Below are 19881 nucleotides of genomic sequence, written 5' to 3'. Positions count from 1 at the left end.
TTCAGTGAATGAATGAACAATGACAAATAGTACTTGGTTTATGGGTTCTAAAACACCTGTGAAATGAATAAATGAGTGGGTAACTGCAAGTTCGGGTCTAGAGAGAGCTGGAGATTAGGATGTTCAGAGATGAGTAAAACCTGACCGCAGCTGTCAGACAGCTAAGTGGAAGACAGATCTCCTCCAGGAAGGAGTCCGAAGGATTTAAGAGGAAGTCATTCGAACCGTGGCCGGCCCAGGAGGCGTATCCGGGTCTGACCGCGCCCTCCCAGCCAATGGGAGGTCTTGTTGTCCTCCCTGCCTCCGCCCCTTACACCCACCGGAGAGGGGCCGGCCACTCCTGGAGATAAGACTACATGTTCCGGCGTACCGCGCGGCGGGTGAAGGAGGAGCCGGAAGTGGGGGGCGCGAGGTCTAAGGGCAAGAGGGAAGTGGCGGGCGGGCACTGAGGGGGGCGTGCAGGTAAGCCGACAAGCCGGGGGTTGCGGGCATGGCCGAGGCCAGGAAGCGGCGGGAGCTGCTTCCCCTGATCTACCAGCATCTGCTGCAGGCGGGCTTTGTGCGCGCGGCGCGGGAAGTGAAGGAGCAGAGCGGCCAGGTAAGCGTGCCCGGGCCGTGTGCGAGGGCCGCGTGCAAGATCTGAAGAGAGGAGGCCCGCGCCTCCTCCCCTGGCGGCCTGGAGGGCTCCCAGAGCCGGATACCCGCGGTGATCCGGGACGCGGCCTGGGGTGCCGAAGGAGGCTCAGCCTCTGCTCCCCACCCCTGCGGCTCCCAGTTCTTACGGGCCTCAGTTTCCCTGTCTGTGCACTGGGCGGGCCGGGACGTGAGATATGACTCTCAGGGCTTTATAATTCCCGCGCCCCTTACCTCCACGCCCTTCCTGGGAGCGGCAGTTTAAAGTTTCCGAAGTCTCGGGCCACGTGGCTCGGCGCGGCTCCTTGGGGCGAGAAGGTTGCTGCGAGTCTGAGAGGTGGATTGCGACCAGCTCTGGTGGGGCGAAAGAGCGCCGAGAGAGGGGGTCTGAAGCCCCTTAATTGAGCTGGAGCTCAAGCCCTTAGCAGCCCTTCTGTACTGAGTCGGACAGCTTTGGGATTCGAACTCGTGGTGCAGTCATTTCACTTCATCTGTTCTTTGAGCAGCTGGTAATCTGGCGGTCAGAGCGCTGGTGACAGAATAGTGAGCACGGTCCCTCAATTCACTGTTTAGAGTTTACAGTCTGAATTTGGTAGCGGAGATAGACATAAATCAAAGAACCATAAAAGCACCCGTACACTTAACACTGTCTTAAGTGCCAAGAACGAGAGGCATAGGGTGCTAAGACAAGAATGGCAGCTTGCCCTCGTCAGGGATATCCAGGGTTGCTTTCCTGAGGAAGTGGATGTTGCTTTGAGATCTGAGAGAAGGGAGGTGGATATTCCAAGCAGAGGTGCAAATGGTTGCATATGTACTGCCCCAGAAAGTTGACTGAAGTGTGGAGTACAAGGGTGATAGAGGTCCCCGGGGAGACAGAGGCAGGGAGTTGGCTTACTTTGGTTTTCATCTGAAGAGCAGTGGTAAGCCACGGGGAAGTTTTAAGCTGGTATGGTGGCTATTGACTTGGTTAATCAGTACCCCTTGGCTGTGGTGGAGGCTGTGGTCATGATGCTTGCTCTCAGGACCTCCTGGAGAAACTAAAGGCTGATGGGCCTTACGACATTACCTGTGCTTTTTCCAGTTTTCTTTGGACCTCGGTAGCCCTTCTTACTCCAGTTAACATGACTTAACAGCTACAGGGGGTGAAGGAGAATACCCATCTGCTTTGGGGCATTTACCTAAGCAAAAGCATCCTGCCCTCATGGAGCACACGTTCCAGCAGGAGCCGAAAGATGACTGATTTTTTTTTTTTTTTAAAGTTAATGGTACAGTGTGTGGGGTGATGGTAGGTGCTAGCTATAAAAATAAGGCAGGTGTGGGGGGATAAAGAATGTCAGAGTTAAATTATCTATATAGGGTGGTCAGGAGACCCCAATGAGAAGGTGACATTCGGGCAAGGACCTGAAGGAAGTGAGGGAGTGAGCCGTAGAGTTGGCAGGAGAGAGCATTCCAGACAGAAAGAATTGCAAGCCCCCATGCGGGCGGGGTGCCCTGACAGATTTGAGGGACAGTGAGGAGGCCAGTGTGCCAGGGGCAGAGGAGAGTGAAACTGACACTTTGAATTACTGTCAGTTACAGTCTCAATGTTACTGGCTCCTGTGCTGGGCTAGATGGTCTCCATCAGGCCTGACAGCAACATCTTAGGTGGGTACTGCTGTTATCCCCATGTTAGAAAGAAAGAACCAGAAGTTTGAAGAGGTGAAGAGAGTAGCCCATCCAGTTAACACAGGCGCTCTGCCTGAGTCCAGGTGCACCCTCTTGACCACTCTGCCTAAATCCCCGGCACTGCCCTCGCCCCACATTACTCACTCAACCTCCTTGGGGCACTTGACACCCCAGGTTCTTGATATTTGCAGAGAGAATAGGCTTCTGATCTTGGCTCCAAAGGCCTCTGCTTCTACCAAAGGACTGGCACCATTTGGTTCCAGTCTCTTCCCAGCGGGTGAGCTGACAGCGCGGTGTCTGGGCTGTGGTTCGTACTGTCCTGGGGAGATTGACCAGCCTGGCTTTTGAAAGCCTTCTGAAAGGTCAGGGGTAGAAAAAGCCCTGTCTCGTGGCATCTAAGCCTGGAGAGTGCCAGGGAGGCTGGGGGCTGGATAAATGCTAGCCTGGAACATTCCAACTCTAATCTTCAAAGGTACTCCTCACCAACATGTTGTCTTAAAAGGTTTTAGCTGGAAATACTTGCCCTGCTTGTCTCTGGAAGGTTTGGGTGGTACTGGAAGGGTCAAGCAGACATACTTCCCAGAGCAGAAAGACCCCCTTCTCAACCACCTCTCTGTAGATGATGACGTTGAGAGAGTGGGGCCCAAGGAGGACCCTTACTGTGCTTGGGGGATTGATTGCTGCTTTCTCTTTACTTCTCTGCAGAAAAGTTTCCTGACTCAGCCTGTAACCCTTCTGGACATCTACACACACTGGCAACAGTAAGTCTAATGGGACTGAGAGAGTACAGCAGGGATACTGCAAGCCCTCAGCTTGGGATCAGCTAGGTTACTAACCTGGTCTAAGATCTGTCCCCATAGCCCACCGTAGATACTGTTATCACCTCCAGGAAGCCAGGTCACAGATACGGGTGTCTGGTAATGGAGAGGACACTGAGCTGTGATCAGTGCCTCTTAAGGACAAAAGCTTCTCAGCAGCTTTTATTATTCATTCAATCAGTAAACATTTATTGAGTAACTACTGAATGCCAGGCTTTGTTCTAAGTACAAAGGTATTGTCATGAGTGAGACATACATGGTTCCTTCTTTCCTGGAGCTGACATTGGAGTCCAGGGAGGTAAGCACACCTCAGAAAAAACAAATGAGTGTAAAATTATAGTGGTAGTAAGGGTTATGCAAAGAGGTGCCCAGTGCCAAAACTACCTAAACAGGTTAGCCTAGCCTCATTTGGGGGTTTAGGGGAGGCTTCCCCGAAGTGACCTTTGATTTGAGAGCTGCAGGTAGTAGGGGAGTGAACGAGGCAATAGGTGTGGAGGGGCCAGTAGAGCGTACCTGGCAGAGGGAACTACTGGTCTGAGGCCTGTAGCTACGGGCACAGTGCAGACGAGGCTGGACCGTAGGCAGGGCCCACTCCATGCAAGGCCTGATCATCCATGGGGAGCAGTTGTGTCTTTGCCCCAAGAGCCGTGGGAGCCATGGAAGGGTGAAGCAGAGAGTGGTGAGATCACTGCAGCGTGGCACGACCAGTCGAGGCTGTGGATATCATTATCCAGGCAAGAGCTGACGGAGCTTGAGGCAGTAATAACATGGGAGGGAGACAGTAGAGTCCAGGAATGTGAGAGGATGAGATGAGGGTCTGCGGATGGCTTGGAGAGGCAGTCTAGTCCACTCCCAGGTGTCTGACTTGTACACCTGAATGGAAGGAACCCAATTTGGAGGGAAAGATTTCAAAGACATGTTGAATGTGAAATGCCTGTAAAACCTGGGAAACAAGGAGGGGAATAATCTAAGGACGTATCAGCAGAGGAATGGTTTGAAAATGAAGGAGGGATAATCGTTCTCTCCATGAACTGGCCTGACCACAGCCAGCTACGGGAGTGAAGGACCTGCAGTCATGTCCCATGAGGAATGATAGTGAATACTGAACCGTCTGGGATGGGAAAGAGATGTCAGAGGGGCAGGCAAGGGACCTCTGTATGCACATCTTTGAAGACAAAGGGAGTGGGGTGTTCCCTGGGGCCTGAGAGGCTGAAGTGGGACCCACATGTACCTGCTTTAGGAAGACAGGTTTCAGCTTCTGAATAAAAGCAGTGGGTCATCAGAGCTCTCCAGAAATGAGGTAGGCTACAGTGGAGTTGTGAGTTCCTTGTCATCAGAGGTGTGTAAACAAAGGCAGGCATGGTGTGGAAGGGATCCGAGCTTCCAGTAGAGAGCTAAGGTCTTTGAGAGCCCCATCAACCCTCAGTTCTTGGCTCTCCTCTGCTGCTGAGGTGAGCACAGGGCACACCCCCACTTCCTTTCGCACTTGCCTAGGTGTCTGTGTGTTTGCACAGCACTTCCTTCCCCAGAGAACTCCTTCAGTGAGCCGCAGCGCACGCCCTTCCCCGCCACCAGCCCCTTCTGTGGGTGAGGAGTACTGACTGGGATGAGGACCTCACAGCCTAACCTAGTGGTTCAAACCCAGCAACTAGCCGTATGACCTTGGACAAACTTGGCCTCCCCAAGTCTGTCTCCATCCATAAAATGAAGATAATAATGGTAAAGTGCTAAACCTAGCCATTGGAGGCATCCCCCTCCCACCCCCACTCACCTCCGTATTTATCGAGCACTTACTGTGAGCCAGAACTGTTCTTGATATAGCTGGGAACAAACCAGAGAAAAATCCCTGCCCTTGTGAAACTTACATTCTGTTGGGAGGAGAGAGGCAGAGTGAACGGATACATGTAGTAAATGAAACCTGTTTTTGCAGAAGATTCCCTGGGAACAAGGGACCCAAGCAGCACATCCCAAACTGGCAGAGCAGCATCCGTCCCATCTGGAGAACATGGGGCACAGACAGTGACTCCCTCGGGGCAGGAGGCTGGGGTCAGGGGAGATGATGCTCGAAAGTTCCAGCAACTCAGCCATCTGGGTGCTTATCCTCCCCAGTGCCTGAGACTTACTCTTTGACTCTGGGCAACTCACTTGCCCGTGAGACTCATGCTATGTGCTCAAGGTACTGAGGGAGCTGGAAAAGGTTCCTGCCAGCCCTCCTCTCCAGGGGCCTGGCTGTGCAGTGGGGGCTTCAAGCAGGAAGTAGGTAAAATAACAGGAGAGAAGAACGTGCTCTGAAGAAAATGAAACAGGATGGCAGGGCAGAGAATGTCTTAGGGGAGGGGGGGTGATCAGGGAGGGCCTCTCTGAGGAGGCTGTATTCGAGTTAAGGCCTGAAGGACAATGGGGACCGACCTGGGCAGACTCTTCCAGGAAGAGGGCACTGCAGGTGCCACAAGTTCTGGAGGAAGGAGGAGCCTGGATGGTGCTGGGAAGTGTCTATAGTGCCGGCACTTAGCGCTCAGTGACTCTTAGCAGCTGTTATATAATATTGTCCACCCTTCCTGAATATTTGAAGACTCATAGACAGTTGTAAAAATACGATGAAATGAGTGAAAATGCAGAACACAAAATTGTATCTAACACTGTGTTTCATCACTGTTTAAACTCTCTTCATGCACGTTTCCTTTGGGGGCAGGGAGGATGTGGGGAGGTCTTCCTTTTCAACTCTCCTGGGGTTGTCCTTGTCACCCGGTTGAACTAGCCAGTCACCCTTGTCCTGCAGAACCTCGGAGATTGGCCAGAAGCGGAAGGCAGAGGAAGATGCAGCCCTGCAGGCCAAGAAGACCCGCGTGTCAGACCCCATTACCAGCTCCGAGAGCTCAGAAGAGGAGGAGGAGGTGGCGCAGGAGGCAGAAGCAGGAACCACCAAAGCCAGTAAGAGCGCTGTGTGCCAGGGGTTCAGCTCAGCGCCCTGCACCTTTCAGGAACAGGCTGTTGTATATTGGATTGTTCCAGGGGAGGGTCCACCTCCAGCTTCTCCTTCAGTGAGCCCTCAGAGGACCGGCTCTTTTAGAGGGAAGGTTGGAAGGGTCCCACATACCTATTTCAGTCTTGATTTGAGCCCTTCCTCTGGGCCAGACATCGTGTCCCAGGGGCTAGGAATCCAATGGTGAACAAAATCATGGATGGGCCCTTACAGTCTAATTTGGGGTACGTGGAGTCAGCCCCTCCAGTGGGGCCCAGGAGCTGCATTTTTACAAGCCCTCCAGGTGATTCTGGTAAAGATAGAAGCCCACATTTTCAGAAGAACTGCTAGAGAGATTTCAGAGAGGGCAGCTGGCGGGCACCTCTTCTGTGTGCTTACGGGCTGCTTCAGGAGTTGCCGATCTTCCTGTTATTTTGGAAGTGTGCAGGTTAGCACTGGCAGGCCGTCCCGAGCACTCTGGTTTCAGGGTGTTGGCAGGGGTGACCCGGGGAGGCCTTCACAGCCCCTTCTCCCCATGTTCTCAGGGCAGTTTGTACTTTAACCAACAGTGGTCATAGCTCCACAGAGGAATTATCGTTCTTCTTTGCATTATTGGTTTTTACTTACATAGAAGATAATTTCTTAATTTTTAAATATGTTTTCTGATTGTAAAAGAAATACAGGCTTTGTTATGGAGTATTCATTATAGAATATGTGAAAATTACTTTTCAGAAAGGTAGGGAAAAATTACCCATATTCTTGCCACATATAATTTGGCAAATTATTCTTCCATTTATTTTTCCTGAACATGTTTTTTCAAATACTTGAGATCATACTGAATATGCATTTTATACCTTGCTTAATCTTTTAAAATTATAATGCAAAGCAAGTTCACTGTGAACTGTACAAAAGCATACAGAAGAAAAGTGGGAGGTTTCCTGTTCCCCTCGCCTGCTCCCCTTCCACTCCCTAAATGTATCTCCTGGAGGGTAGCCTTACAGTGCTCTCCTTTGTATCTGAAATCATACAGATAGACATCCACATTTGCCTACGTCCATACCTACACACTATTTAAAACAAAAATTGTAAAGTTTCCTACTGACGGGCTACTCGATATTAATAAATTTTTTAAGCTCTAATAATGGAATTATAATTATACTTTTTAAGAGTCCTCATTGAGAGAAACATGCTGAAATAGCTGTGGGCAACATGGTATGATGTCTGATGTTTTCTTCAGAATAATACTCAGCAGGGAAGGGCGAATGGGGGGATAGCTGAAATAAGATTGGCCACAAGTTGATAACGGTTGGGGCAGGGTGGTTTTGTACACTTTCTCTCTACGTAGGAACGGGCTTAACATTTTCCGTGATTAAAAATAGAGAGAGATGGAATTAAATGTCAGGAAAAGAATTAGATCATATCATTCATCTCAACAACATCCTGTTTATTTCACAGCATACATTAGAAATCTTTCCCTAATCTGAGCTCTAAGGAGACGATACCCCCGTGTAAAAGCAACAAGAATCTGGAAATCTCGACATCTAACAGGGTCCCGGTCTCATGGTTCAGCCACTTCTCCACTGAGAAACCGCTGAATTCGAGCAGCTTTCTCTGTAGACCTGGGCTGCCTGACCTGCTCCTGTCTCGCTGAGCGACGTTAGGGCTGCAGTGTGGCAGGTAGCCTGTGGGAATGGCACCCCTGGAGTTGTGCGGGACCTCCGGGGTAGTATGCGGCAGGACTAGGAGCCAATCCCTTTTCCTCTGGGGGCTTCAGCATCTCGTGCCACCAGGGAATTGGGACCCCATCGGGGATGCAGACACATGGCTTTCATGTCGTCACTCTCCTCTCTTGCTCCTGGGGGATGTGGCTGATGCACCACCGAGCTCTTTCCCAGTCCAGGCTCAGCCTCAGATCTCATGCCAGCCCCAGGCAGCCATACCAGTTGAATTATTAGGTGAGCTGAGCCTGTTTGCCACTCACCCATGAGAACATGCTCATCTGGCTCACCCAACCAGTGTTTGTGTCTTGCAGTCCCGGCACTAGCATCTACCAACTCCTCAGCCACGGGGATGGTTTTGCCTTCAAGTGTGAAAGAAAAAGCCAAGGTGAGTGAGACCACCTTCCAAGCTGTCGCCCGTGGGAGTTGAAGTGCCCTGTAGGACACAGTCTCCTGTGTCAGAGAAGGATAGGGTTGTGGGTAATTGCCCAACCCTTGGACTGGATTCAGATCTTGGATTCAGATCTCAGCCTCAGTCGCAGTGTGATTGTGGTCTGTCCCTTCACCTCTGTCGGCCTCAGTTTTTTTTTTCTGTAAGATGGGGATAATACCTACCGCCATGGGCCACTGGGCACATTACACACCTGGAAGAGACAGTTCCTTTCCTCCTCCAGCCCTGCATTCACCTGTTCACTCAGCAAATCGTTACCAATACAGTTATGTTCCAGGCACTGCACAAGGCAGTGGAGACACCAGAGCAGATAAGACACTGGTGGCTCTGAAAGCTTGAGAAGCATTTTATTTTGGGTTTTTTTTTTTTGGTTGTTTTTGGCCGTGCCGGGGGGCTTGTGGGCTCTTAGTCCCCCGACCAGGGGTGGAACCTGTGCCCCCTGCAGTGGAAGTGTGGAGTCCTAACCACAGGACCACCAGGGAACTCCCTCAAGAATCACTTTCTAGGCTGGAAACTACTTGGAAAGTAGAATATCCTTTTTTGGTCATCCACAAAGCAGTGTCACAGGCACGTAAAGGATTATGTCCCTGATATTGCCTGTAGCATTAGCAAAAAATATGTAGAAAGAATTATGAGGCCATGGTAATGTCCACAACAAAATGCTCCTTACCACTGAGCAAAACTGCTGTGTCCCAAGAACTGTAATTCGGTTCTCTCCACATCTCTGTGAGAGGAGGTACCATTTTTAGCCCCACCTTGCAGATGAAGAAACTGAGGCTTAGGGAGGTAGTGTGCCCAAGCTCACAGGGCTAGGAAGTGGTGGAGCTGGGCTCAGATGTGGTCTGTGCTCTCATTTGCCAGGCCATACCCACTGTCTGTCACTCCTGTTCTGTGTAGGCAAAGACCAAGAAAGCCAGCAAGACAGTGAACTCCACGGCACACCCTGCTTCCGGGAAGGCAGTGGCCCACCTCCTCACCAGGAAGTCACCCCAGAAGGCGGCAGGGCCCTCGGCAAATACCATCCTGGTCTCAGAAACTGAGGAGGAGGGCGGTGTCTCGGCCCTCAGAACCACTGCCAAGCCTGGTGAGCGGCCCTGCCCCTAGGACCAGGCCCCCCGAGTGCGGGCTGAGGAAGCAGACCTGGGCGCTGCTTTGTCAGGCCCTGGGACCCTCTGGAATTCAGGAGGTTGTCTCTATGACAGCGAGGACCGCCACCTCAGGCCATTTTCCCCTCCCCGGGTGAGGAAGAGTCAGCTGCAGGGACACCTCAGGCCTTGCGAGGGAGTGTGAGCAGCCGGGGTGGGCTTGGAGCCCTTTCTGGTTTATTGCTCTCAGGTGGGTGCAGGGCCTGCTGCAGAGGCTCAGAGGCTAAGCTGAGAGGCCTGGGCTTGCCTCCATCTCCCATGTAAAATAGGCGTCTGCCCTGCCTGCTGCTGTGTGCTGGTGGAAGGAGATCATCTGAGCCATCAGCTTCTGGCGCTCGTGTGCTGGGACCTAACATCACAGGCCTTACCGGGGCCTCAGAGCCGCGCAGGAGCTGCGGCGGGAGCGCTCGCACCTGGCCCTGAGTAGTTGGCGTGGAGGGTGCCGGCGAGGGGTGGGCGGGTCTGGAAAGGCCCTCAGTCCCTCCTTGTTTATTCCTCAGGAATGGCGGCCGCCAGCCAGGCCGCCAGCTCCAGCGAAGACACCTCCGGCTCGAGCAATGAGACGGACGTGGAGGTAATTGCCGCCCATCCTCAGGAGCTGCCCTCTTCAAACCTCTAACCCTCCTGGGGGCCTGGCCGGGGCCTCACCTACCAGGGGCACCAGATCAGTTCAGCAAGGGTGTCAGGGTGACCGGGAGCTGGGAAGGCTGAGGCCTGCGGAGGCGGGGAGCCAGGCGCTGCTCCCTGCACTCTAGGCAGGCGAAGGTGTGGGGCTGGGGGGAAGAGATGCCATCCTGCCTGTGAGGTGGGGGGAAGCCTTCCTGGGATAGGCGGCACTGGATTGCGGCCTTGACGCACAGGAGGCTTCACCGGGGAGGGAGGTAGGGGGAGGGGTATTCGAGCGGGAAGAACTGCACGAGCAAAGGCCCCGGGGCAAAGGCCCCGGGGCAGGAGCATGGCTGTCCAGGGCATTGGGGTGTGGGTGAGGCTGCTGCGGAGGCTCTGGGCCTGCTGGTGAATGCCAGGCCTCAGCACTGGCCAGGGGTAGGCAGGTCTTTTAGTCAGTGGCCGTGTCTATTTTGTGAACCGTGACCTGGGAGGAGTCCCCGCTGGTTATTCCTTATTGTGCACCTTCCAAGCGCCAGGCCTTGGGGAAACAGTGGTAAGCAGGACGGGTGGGGTTCCTGCTGCCGTGGGGAAGTGGAGGGGTCCCTCAGAAACTTAACTGCCGTGGTGATGCTTACTATGAAAGGGAAATGTGGAGAGCTCTGAGGTGCAATAACAGGAATGTGACGCAGACAGAGGGACAGTAGGGGCAGAGGCAGACACAAAATGAGTTTGGTGCTTTTAAGCAACGGTGATCTGCGATTTCATGAATGAGGCGTAAAGTGATACAAGGTGAGGTCAGAAGTAGGCGGGGGCCAGATCCATGCCTGACCACGAGGACTGCTGAGAGGAGTTTGGGTTTTATTCTGGAGGCTGTGAGAAGCCACTGCAGGGCTACAGGCCCAGCGGCAAGGTGGCCTGACTTACGGTTTGGAAAGATGGCTGCTTGTGGCCTGGATCGGAGGACAGTGCTGAATAGATGTAATGACGTGGTTGAGGGATGTTGGAGTAGTGCTGGCAAGAGACGCTGGTGCCTGGTGCCAGGACACCCGGGGAAAGGTGTTGCAGAGGGAGAAAAGTAGCATTCAGGGATGGATTGGCCTGGCCCCCACGGTGCTTCCTACCTTGCCTTCCTGCCTTAGCCAGTCACCCACGAAGGAAGAGACCTTGCTCCCAGCTACCCCGGGCCTAGCTGTGGGCTGCTCCCCACATTCTGTCCCACCGTTGGGCCCTCGTTACAGCCAGCCGTAAGGACGCCCTGGGCTCCCATCCCCCAGGCCCTGCCAAGGGAACGAGCGACACTCCTGGCCCTGGGAAACCAACAGCCAAACACATAGCTTTAGTGGGCCAGAGCCCAGAGAGGGAAGGAATGTGCCCCAGGAATCCCAGCAAGCCAGTGCCAAGACTGGGGTTCAGATCCTAGCCTCCTGGCCCTTGGGGTGGCCGCCATGACAAGATACTGTAGCTGGAGGGACAATCATGAGCTGTCCTGGTTGAGAGTGGCTGCCCCTCTGCTGGGCCCTGCGTGCCAGGTGGGAGAGGAGCATCGTGGTTGAGAGCTCTGCCCCCAGAGCCATATAGACATGGGTTCAAGTCACAGCCCTGCCCCTTAGTACTGGTGTTGAGTGGTTTAACCTCTCTGAGCCTTTTGCCCTTTACTGGAAAACAGGTGTAAAGATAGTACCTGTCTTAGGGAGTTGTTTGAGAACCAGATGACATTAGGAAAGAGCTTTACAAACTCTGAAGCATCTTATACTCCTCAGGGGTGGAGAGGATTATTCTCTGATTCCATCGCCTTGTTCCAGGTGAAACCTGCAGTAAAACCACCACAGGTCAAAGCCTCGGCAGCTGCGGCCAAGGAGTCTCCAAGGAGAAGGGCAGCCCTGACCCCAGGGAAGGCGGGATGTGTGACACCCCAAGTCAGAGGGGGTGCCATGACCCCAGCCAGCAGGGCCAAGAAGCCAGAAGAGGTCTCAGAGAGCAGCGAGGAGTCCGAGAGTGAAGAGGGGGCCCCTGCGGGGACACCCAGCCAGGTGAGGCCCAAGGGAGGCCTGCTCCTCAGGGTTCCCTGGTTCCCTGGCCCCGAGACTGGTGGAGAAACTGTGTAATGAGCACCTTCCCTGCCAGAGGAGACTCGCCTTGGAGTTTGGGGAGAGGGAGGCGGGGCTATGGGAGTTGAAGGGCAAGGGCACCTGGTTTTGCTCCACCCACTTCTGGAAATGACCTTTCCTGTCCAAGCAGTGGCCTGGAGTGGCTGCTTCCCAAAGGGCAGGTGCTGCACCCCACCCAGTCAATAACCACTCCCTTCACCTCAGTTTCCCTGTCCAGTAAATGGGCTGCTGTCCTTGTCCCAGCTAGTCCTGCTGCGAAGGGACTTGAGAAGTTTTAATTACCTGGTCCTCTGGCTTCTCAGGCCAAACCATGGCTTGTTAGCAAACAGGAATCCGCTTCCATTCCATATGCTGGGACCCCCTTCTCCTCGCTTGGGTAGCCAGAGCTGCAGCTGGGCATGTCCTAAGGGAAAGCCAGAGAGGCTGGGAAGCTGTTGGAATCAGAGAACAGGGAGGAATAGGGGTGAGACAGGTGGTAAAAGGCCCCTGGGAGCCCTGAGCCTGCCCACCCTGGGGCAGGGCCATCATGGAGAACTGCTATAAGGAACTGGGACCCAGGGGATGAGGCAGTAGTGGTCAGGTGAAATGGGCAGGGGTTGTGAAGGCCCCGGGAATGAGGGGTATGGCCATACTGGCTGGCTGGCCATACCGGCTGGAGCACCAGTCAAGTTGGGAGTCCAGAGAGAAGCAGGGGGTCTTGCGAGCCTCACTAAAGCTTCGAGCCTTATTCTTTTTTTTTTTTTTTTTTTTTTTTGAGCCTTATTCTTAAGGTGTCACAAGGGGGTTTTCAGAAGGAGGGGAGCAAACTGCACTTTCTCTTTTACCAGGTGAAGGCCTCCCAGAAAACTGTCCAGGTCAGAGCTGCCTCGGGTCCTGCCAAGGGGACCCCTGGGAAAGGGGCCACCCCAGCACCCCCTGGGAAGGCAGGGAGGCCAGAGGAGGACTCGGAGAGCAGCAGCGAGGAGTCAGACAGTGAGGAGGAGACGCCAGCTGCCCAGACCCTGCTGCAGGTGAGGCCTGGGGAGGGAGAGTCCCACAGCCAGCGCCCCATGCCAGGAGGCCTTCAGAGGGCTTGTTCTCTCGCTCCGCATGCACCCCAGCCATGCTCAGAGCCCTGCGCCTTCTCACCATGTGGTGTGGTGTCTGCGGTGTCCTTAACCCTGTCCGCTCTCCTGTGTTTCCTCACGCCCACCATCTAGGCTCCCTTCCCTGATACTGTTTCTCTCGCTCCAGGCAAAGCCCTCAGGGAAGCTCCCCCAGGTCAGAGCCACCACAGCAGCACCTGCCCAGGTGCTTTCCCCTGGGAAGGGGGCCCCTCCAGCACCCCGTGGCAAGGCAGGGCCTGCAGCCATCCAGGCCCAGACCAGGGGGCAGGAGGAGGACTCAGAGAGCAGCAGCGAGGAGTCAGACAGCGAGGGGGAGGCGTCCACAGCCGTGCCCCACACCACGAGCCTGGCTCAGGTGAGGCTGGAAGGATGCCCGGCCCGGCCCTGTGCGTCGCCTGAGAGACCCTGTGGGCCTCTCCTCCTCTGCACCCGGAACTGCTGCCCTCCATCCGCCCTGCGCACCTCCTGTCTTACCTCACACACATTCCTCCCAAGCCCCCTATCCTGACCCTGTCCTTTGTCACTCCCAGGCAAAGCCCTTGGGGAAAAACTCCCAGGTCAGAGCTGCCTCAGCCGCAAGCACGGGGCCCTCAGCGAAGAGCGCTGTCCCAGCACTCCCTCAGAAGGCAAGGGCTGTAGCCGCCCAGGTGGCAAAGTGGGAGGAGGACTCGGAGAGCTGCAGCGAGGAGGAGTCGGACAGCGAGGGGGAGGCGCTGAGAACAGCAGCCTTGACCCAGGTGAGGCCCCTGCTGTCAGGCTCTTCTCTCCGGCTCAGTGCCGGAAGCCCCATCCCCCTCCGCTCACCTTGCCTGTTGACCCTCTCTGTCTCTTTGTCTCTGCGTCTCTGCACAAAGCCACACTTTGGGTGCTCTCCCCTGAGCCTGTGTGTCTTGCTGCAGGCAAAGTCCTCGGGGAAAGTCCTGCAGGTCAGACCTGCCTCAGGTCCCACCCAGGGCCCCCCTCAGAAGGCCGGGCCTGCAGCCGCCCAGGTCAAGACCCAAAGGTCCAAGGAAGACTCGGAGAGCAGTGAGGAGGAGTCAGACAGTGAGGACGAGGCCCCCACAGCCAAAACTCCAGCCCAGGTAGCTGCCCCCGCCGGGGGAGCAGCTCCACAGGGAGCTGTGGGGGAGGATGGCAGTGGGGCTCCAGCCCTGAGCGGATGGGGGCTCTGAGTCCAAGATCCTTCTGTAGCTTCTGACTTCTGTGTCCCTTCAGGCAAAATCAGCTGTGAAAACTTCTCAGACCAAGGTCTCCCCAAGGAAGGGCACCCCCATTACACCCGCATCTGCCAAGGTCCCACCAGGGCAAGTAAGCGCACCAGCCCCCTGGAAAGCAGGAACGGTGACTTCGCCCGCCTGCACATCATCCCCAGCCGTGGTCAGGGGCACCCAGAGGCCAGAGGAGGACTCTTCAAGCAGCGAGGAGCCGGAGAGCGAGGAGGAGGCGGCTCCTGCCACATCTGTGGGACAGGTGAGGTGAAGTTCGTTTGGCTGGGTCAGGGCTAGCCCCCACGTGGTCCTTCGGCTCCTGTGACGTGCGTCTTTTCCATGTCATTCCAGGTGAAGTCTGTAGGGAAAAGCCTCCCGGTGAAAGCTGCCTCAGCGCCCACCAAGGGGCCCTCAGGGCAACGGACCACTCCAGGGCTCCCTGGGAAGGCAGGGCCTGCCGTGGCCCAGGTCAAAGCTGAGGTGCAGGAAGACTCAGAGAGCAGTGAGGAGGAGTCAGACAATGAGGAGGCGGCCTCAGCTGCAGCACAGGTGAGACCTGGGAGGAGCCAGCCTGCCCCACCCACACTGTCGCCTGGGATGGGGCTGAGGATGCACTTACCTAGGCTGCTCTTGCCCCAGGTATGCAGCAGCCTCAGCTCAGCCTCATTCCACACCTTCCACTCATCTCCTCCGCCCATCAGAGCTCCAGGGTCGAGCTCCAGGGTCTCCTTCATCACCTTTTGAGCTCCCACTGAGATTTCTTTTTACACAAGCTCTGTTAAGTACCCCATCTGCCAGGTGCCAACTTATCTGGGGCTCCTTTGGCCCTGGCCCTTGGAGGTGCCAGCCTAGATAGGGGGGCGTGGACATGTACAGATTATTTCAGTGTGGTATGATAGTAGGGTTGAGATGGAGGATGTGTGCCTAGGCTAGCAGGGTGTGGCATGTGATGGTGTCTAGAGGTTTTTGGGTAGAGGAAGACCTCTTGAAGAAGTGGCATCTAAACTGTGGGCTGAAGGAATTGGCCAGGTGATGTGGAGTGTTCTGGGCAGAGAAACCAGCCTGCGCAAAAGCCAGGGGGTGGGAGAGTGCCTGGCTTTGTTAGTTTCCCCAAGCAGAACATTCTGGTGGGATCACTAGGGGAGACCATGTGAATGGCGAATGGTGGGAGGTTTGGAGCCAGGCTGCCTGGGTTCAAGTCCTAGCTCCACGTCCTAGCAAATGAAGTAATCCATTAGGGCCTCTGTTTATTCTTCTGTAAATTGGAAATCAACCTGCGCAGAGTTGAGAATTTGATGAGATCTCAGCTGCCACACCCAGCAAAGGGCCTGCACACAGCAAGTTCTCATCCGTCTCCCTGAGGGAGCAGAATCAAGAGGTGCCTTCCAGCCTGGGAGAGTGGAGAGAAGTGAAGATATCTCACTCCCTGTATTCACCCACCCACCATTTATTATTTTTAATTGTCTTTTTTTCACTAACCACTCAAATTAGTCATTTCTTGTTTCCTTGTACCAAAGCACACATTTTTATGGATTTTTTTTTTTTTTTTTTTGGTCCTGATCTCACTATTATCTTGTAGGACCCAAGGTCCTATCATTCCTTTACTGAGATTTTAAACTATTCTTGGCCTTCCCAGAGTCTCAGGTCAGTAGTCTCCTGTCCTGTTTTTCCAAGCTACAGACATATTCCAGACCAATGCCTTAAAAGTTTCAGTGTGCCGATCACTTAATATCTGTCTTCGCATTTGAGCCTCCCACCTGTACCATGAGACGGTGTTCATTTACTTTGGTTTCTAGAAGAGGAAATTGGAACTTAGAGGAGTTGTGTGGTGACTTGCTCCAGCCCCACCAGCGCCTGCCTCCAAAGCCTTTGCCTTTCCCACTTCCTTCTGCTATATCTTGGCCAAAACTTTTCCAGCCACAGAAATGGTCATACTTTGGGGCCTTATTTTCTGTCGTAAAATTGAGCAGCCAGTCCCTCTCTATAGGGGCGTAGACTTTATAGCCTGTTGCTCTGTCAGTAGCTACTGCCTTTCCTAGCTTCAAGAGGTCTGAAGAGCTTCTGCTAAAACAAGCAGGGCTGATAGGAGTCTTGTTGACCACCTTCTTTTCCTCGCCTTCATCTGAAGGATGAGGATAATAACTGTCTCTGTTGTGGGGTTATTATGAGGATTGAAATAATACTTGTATGGCCTCACCCGCAAAATGCTGTTCTATTCTGCTTAGCATTGCTGGGGTCAGAAATGAGTCACAATCTCTGATCTGCTCAGAAACACCCAGCCAGCTCAAAGTAAACTATCCATTGAGGGAATTGAGGTTCAAAACAAATTAACAGGACTTCCGTGGTGGCTCAGTGGTTAAGAAACTGCCTGCTAACTCAGGGGACACAGGTTCGAGCCCTGGTCCGGGAAGATCCCACATGCCACAGAGCAACTAAGCCCATGCGCCACAACTACTGAGCTTGCGCTCTAGAGCCTGCGAGCCACAACTACTGAGCCTGCGTGCCACAGCTACTGAAGCCTGTGCACCTAGAGCCCGTGCTCCAGAACAAGAGAAGCCACCGCAATGAGAAGCCCGTGCACCGCAACAAAGAGTAACCCCTGCTCGCCGCAACTAGAGAAAGCCCACATGCAGCAACGAAAACCCAATGCAGCCAAAAAAAAAAAAAAATTAATTAAAAAAAAATTGACAAAGTCAGAGAGTCCGTTCTGGAAAACCAAATGTGCCAGAGACTCAGGAAGGAGATGATTCGTGACTTAAATATCATAGAAAGACAGCCCTTGTGTGAGAAAGGCAGGAGAGAGATGTTCAGTCAGTGTTTGATGAATGGCCGGATAAGTGGTATGGTGCCTTCTGGGCCTGACCTTGTGATGTATGTTGATCTCATGTCCTGTGACATTGTTACACATACTTACCAGTTCTAGTGGCTTTTGTAGATTCCTTAGGATTTTCTGTATACGGATCATGTCTGCAAATTAAGGGCAGTTTTACTTTTTTCTTTCTAATCCAGATGGCTTTTCTCTTTCTTGCCTGATTGCACTGGCTAGAACCTCCAGTAAGATGTTGAATAGTGGTGAGGAGAGCAGACATCCTTGCCTTGTTCTTAATCTTACTGGTAAAGCATTGTCTTTCACTCTTTAAGTGTGATGTTAGCTGTAGGTTTTTCATAGATGCCCTTGATCCAGTTGAGGAAGTTTCCTTCTATTTCTAATTTGTTGAGAGTTCTTACCATGAATTGGAGTTAGGTTTTTATCGAATGCTTTTTCTCTATTGAAGTGATTTTTCCCCTTTGTTCTGTTAATATGTGTTACATTAGTTGATTTTCGGGTATTAAATCAATGTTTCATTCTTGGGATAAATCCATCTTGGTAATGGTGTATATTCCTTTTTATTTGTTGCTGGATTTGGTTTGCAAATCACTTGTTAAGGATTTTTGTGTCTGTGTTCATAAAGAATATTGGTCTGTAGATATCATGTGATATCTTTGCCTGGCTTTGGTATTGGGTGATACTGCCTCATAAAATTAGTTGGGTAGTATTTTCTGCTCTGTTTTCTGAGAGTTTGTGTTGGATTGGTATTATTTCTTTCTTAATAGAATTCATCAATCAAGCCAACTGGGCCTGGGCTTTTTGTGGGGGGGTGATTTTTAGTTACTAAGTCAATTTCTCTAATAGATATTGGTATATTCAGATTTTATTATTCTTGAATCAGTTTCTATTTTGTACCTGTTAATAGTTCTGTGCACAGTTAATAATTTGTGCCTTTCTAGAAACTTTTCTGTTTTCATCTCAGTTGTCTAATTGGTTAACATAAATTTGTTCATAATACTCCCCTATAATCCTTTTAATATCTATAGGGTCTGTAGTGATGTCTTGCTTTCTTTCCTAATTTTGGTAATTTGTGTCTTCTGTCCTATTCTTGGTAAGTTTAGCTAAAGACTTATCAATTTCTTTCTTTTCAAAGAAACAACTTTTGGCTTCATTGATTTTTCTGTATCATTTTCCTGTTTTCTGCTTCATTAATTTCCACTGTGATCTTTATTATTTCTTTCCTTACTTTGAGTTTGATTTGCTCTTCTTTTTCTAGCCTCTTAAGGTGGAATCTTAGATTTTTTTTCTTTTCTTTTCTTTTTTAAATTTATTTTGGCTGCGTTGGGTTTTCATTGCTGGGTACGGATTTTCTCTAGTTGCGGTGAGCAAGGGCTACTCTTCGTTGTGCTGTGTGGGCTTCTCATTGCGGTGGCTTCTCTTGTTGTGGAGCATGGGCTCTAGGCACGCGGGCTTCAGTAGTTGTGGCACACAGGCTCAGTAGTTGTGGCTCGTGGGCTCTACAGTGCAGCCTCAGTAGTTGTGGCGCATGGTCTTCGTTGCTCTGAGGCATGTGGGATCTTCCCAGACCAGGGCTCGAACCCATGTCCCCTGCATTGGCAGGTGGATTCTTAACCACTGCACCACCAGGGAAGTCCCTGGAATCTTAGATTTTTGATTGTAGCTCTTTCTTTCTAATGTAAACATATAAAGCTATAAATTTCCGTCTGAGGACTGCATTAACTTTGTCTCACAAATTTTGAAATGTTTTTTTTTTTTGCGGTATGCGGGCCTCTCACTGTTGTGGCCTCTCCCGTTGCGGAGCACAGGCTCTGGACGTGCAGGCTCAGCAGCCATGGCTCACGGGCCCAGCCGCTCTGCGGCATGTGGGATCTTCCCGGACCGCGGCACGAACCCGTGTCCCCTGCATCGGCAGGCAGACTCTCAACCACTGCACCACCAGGGAAGCCCGAAATGTTGTATTTTTAAATTTTTATTCTTTGAATGTATTATTAAGAAGTGGCTTAACTTCTAAATATATGGAATTGTACAGATTTCTTTTTGTTGTTGATCTCTGATTTAATCCTGTGTGGCTGGAGAATATATTTTGTATGATTTCAGTCCTTTTAAACTTTTAAGACTTGTTGGGTCAACTTAGACTTGGTATCTTTTGTTTTGTTTTTGTAAGTCTATGTAAAAAACATTACTCTCCTCTGGATGACTTGAGTTCTGTGCTGCTAACCACCTTACCCTTAGTCATACATAGTCCGTGCTTTAGAGAGTTTTCTTTCTTCAATTCATGACTGACAGTTTCACTTGGTCCCATGTGAATGAGGGAAGCTGGGTTGTAGGGCATATCACTGTTCAAATGACATCTCTGAAGGAGACAGGGGCCTTGAGATGATGCCAAATTCCTCATCCGATTTCACATTAGCAAGGCTTGCTTTCACACTCTTATCAAGGATTTTGGTTTTCGTTGCTCTTATGTCTATAGTTCTGTCTATAGACTCTGACAAGCTTTTAGGGGATTCCTTGAATATCAGTTTAGTTTAGAATAAGCTGAAGAAAACCTCAAACAACAGTCGTTTTCCTTTTTGTTCTGCCATCCTGAGTACTTGGCTCCCATCTCATAGACTAAGATGGCTGCTTGAG

At 52.1% G+C, this 19881-nt stretch overlaps 1 protein-coding gene across 17 annotated transcripts in view; it reads left to right on the top strand.

Annotated features, from left to right (window-relative positions):
* The first annotated feature begins 437 nt into the window (after window positions 1–437).
* Window positions 438–19881, top strand: part of TCOF1 (treacle ribosome biogenesis factor 1) — a 39277-nt gene continuing 19833 nt past the window's right edge. For 13 of the 17 annotated variants that reach the window (XM_033406749.2, XM_012536958.3, XM_004280350.4 and 10 more), the window contains exons 1-13: window positions 439–598; window positions 3004–3059; window positions 5896–6047; window positions 8111–8184; window positions 9145–9331; window positions 9893–9966; window positions 11804–12031; window positions 12937–13119; window positions 13343–13570; window positions 13746–13952; window positions 14115–14297; window positions 14431–14685; window positions 14775–14972. In XM_033406749.2, coding sequence (XP_033262640.1) covers window positions 491–598; window positions 3004–3059; window positions 5896–6047; window positions 8111–8184; window positions 9145–9331; window positions 9893–9966; window positions 11804–12031; window positions 12937–13119; window positions 13343–13570; window positions 13746–13952; window positions 14115–14297; window positions 14431–14685; window positions 14775–14972 — 2133 coding nt within the window. In that variant the 5' untranslated portion in view covers window positions 439–490. Of the gene's footprint in view, window positions 599–3003; window positions 3060–5895; window positions 6048–8110; window positions 8185–9144; window positions 9332–9892; window positions 9967–11803; window positions 12032–12936; window positions 13120–13342; window positions 13571–13745; window positions 13953–14114; window positions 14298–14430; window positions 14686–14774; window positions 14973–19881 lie in introns of all 17 variants that reach the window. The other 4 variants (XM_033406752.2, XM_033406754.2, XM_033406751.2 and 1 more) reach the window with 3 other exon arrangements.

The sequence above is a fragment of the Orcinus orca genome, chromosome 3 (assembly GCF_937001465.1).
Source record: "Orcinus orca chromosome 3, mOrcOrc1.1, whole genome shotgun sequence".
Classification (NCBI taxonomy): domain Eukaryota; kingdom Metazoa; phylum Chordata; class Mammalia; order Artiodactyla; family Delphinidae; genus Orcinus; species Orcinus orca.
The sequence above is the reverse complement of the archived record's forward strand: the minus strand, read 5'-3'. Positions and strand labels throughout refer to the sequence as shown.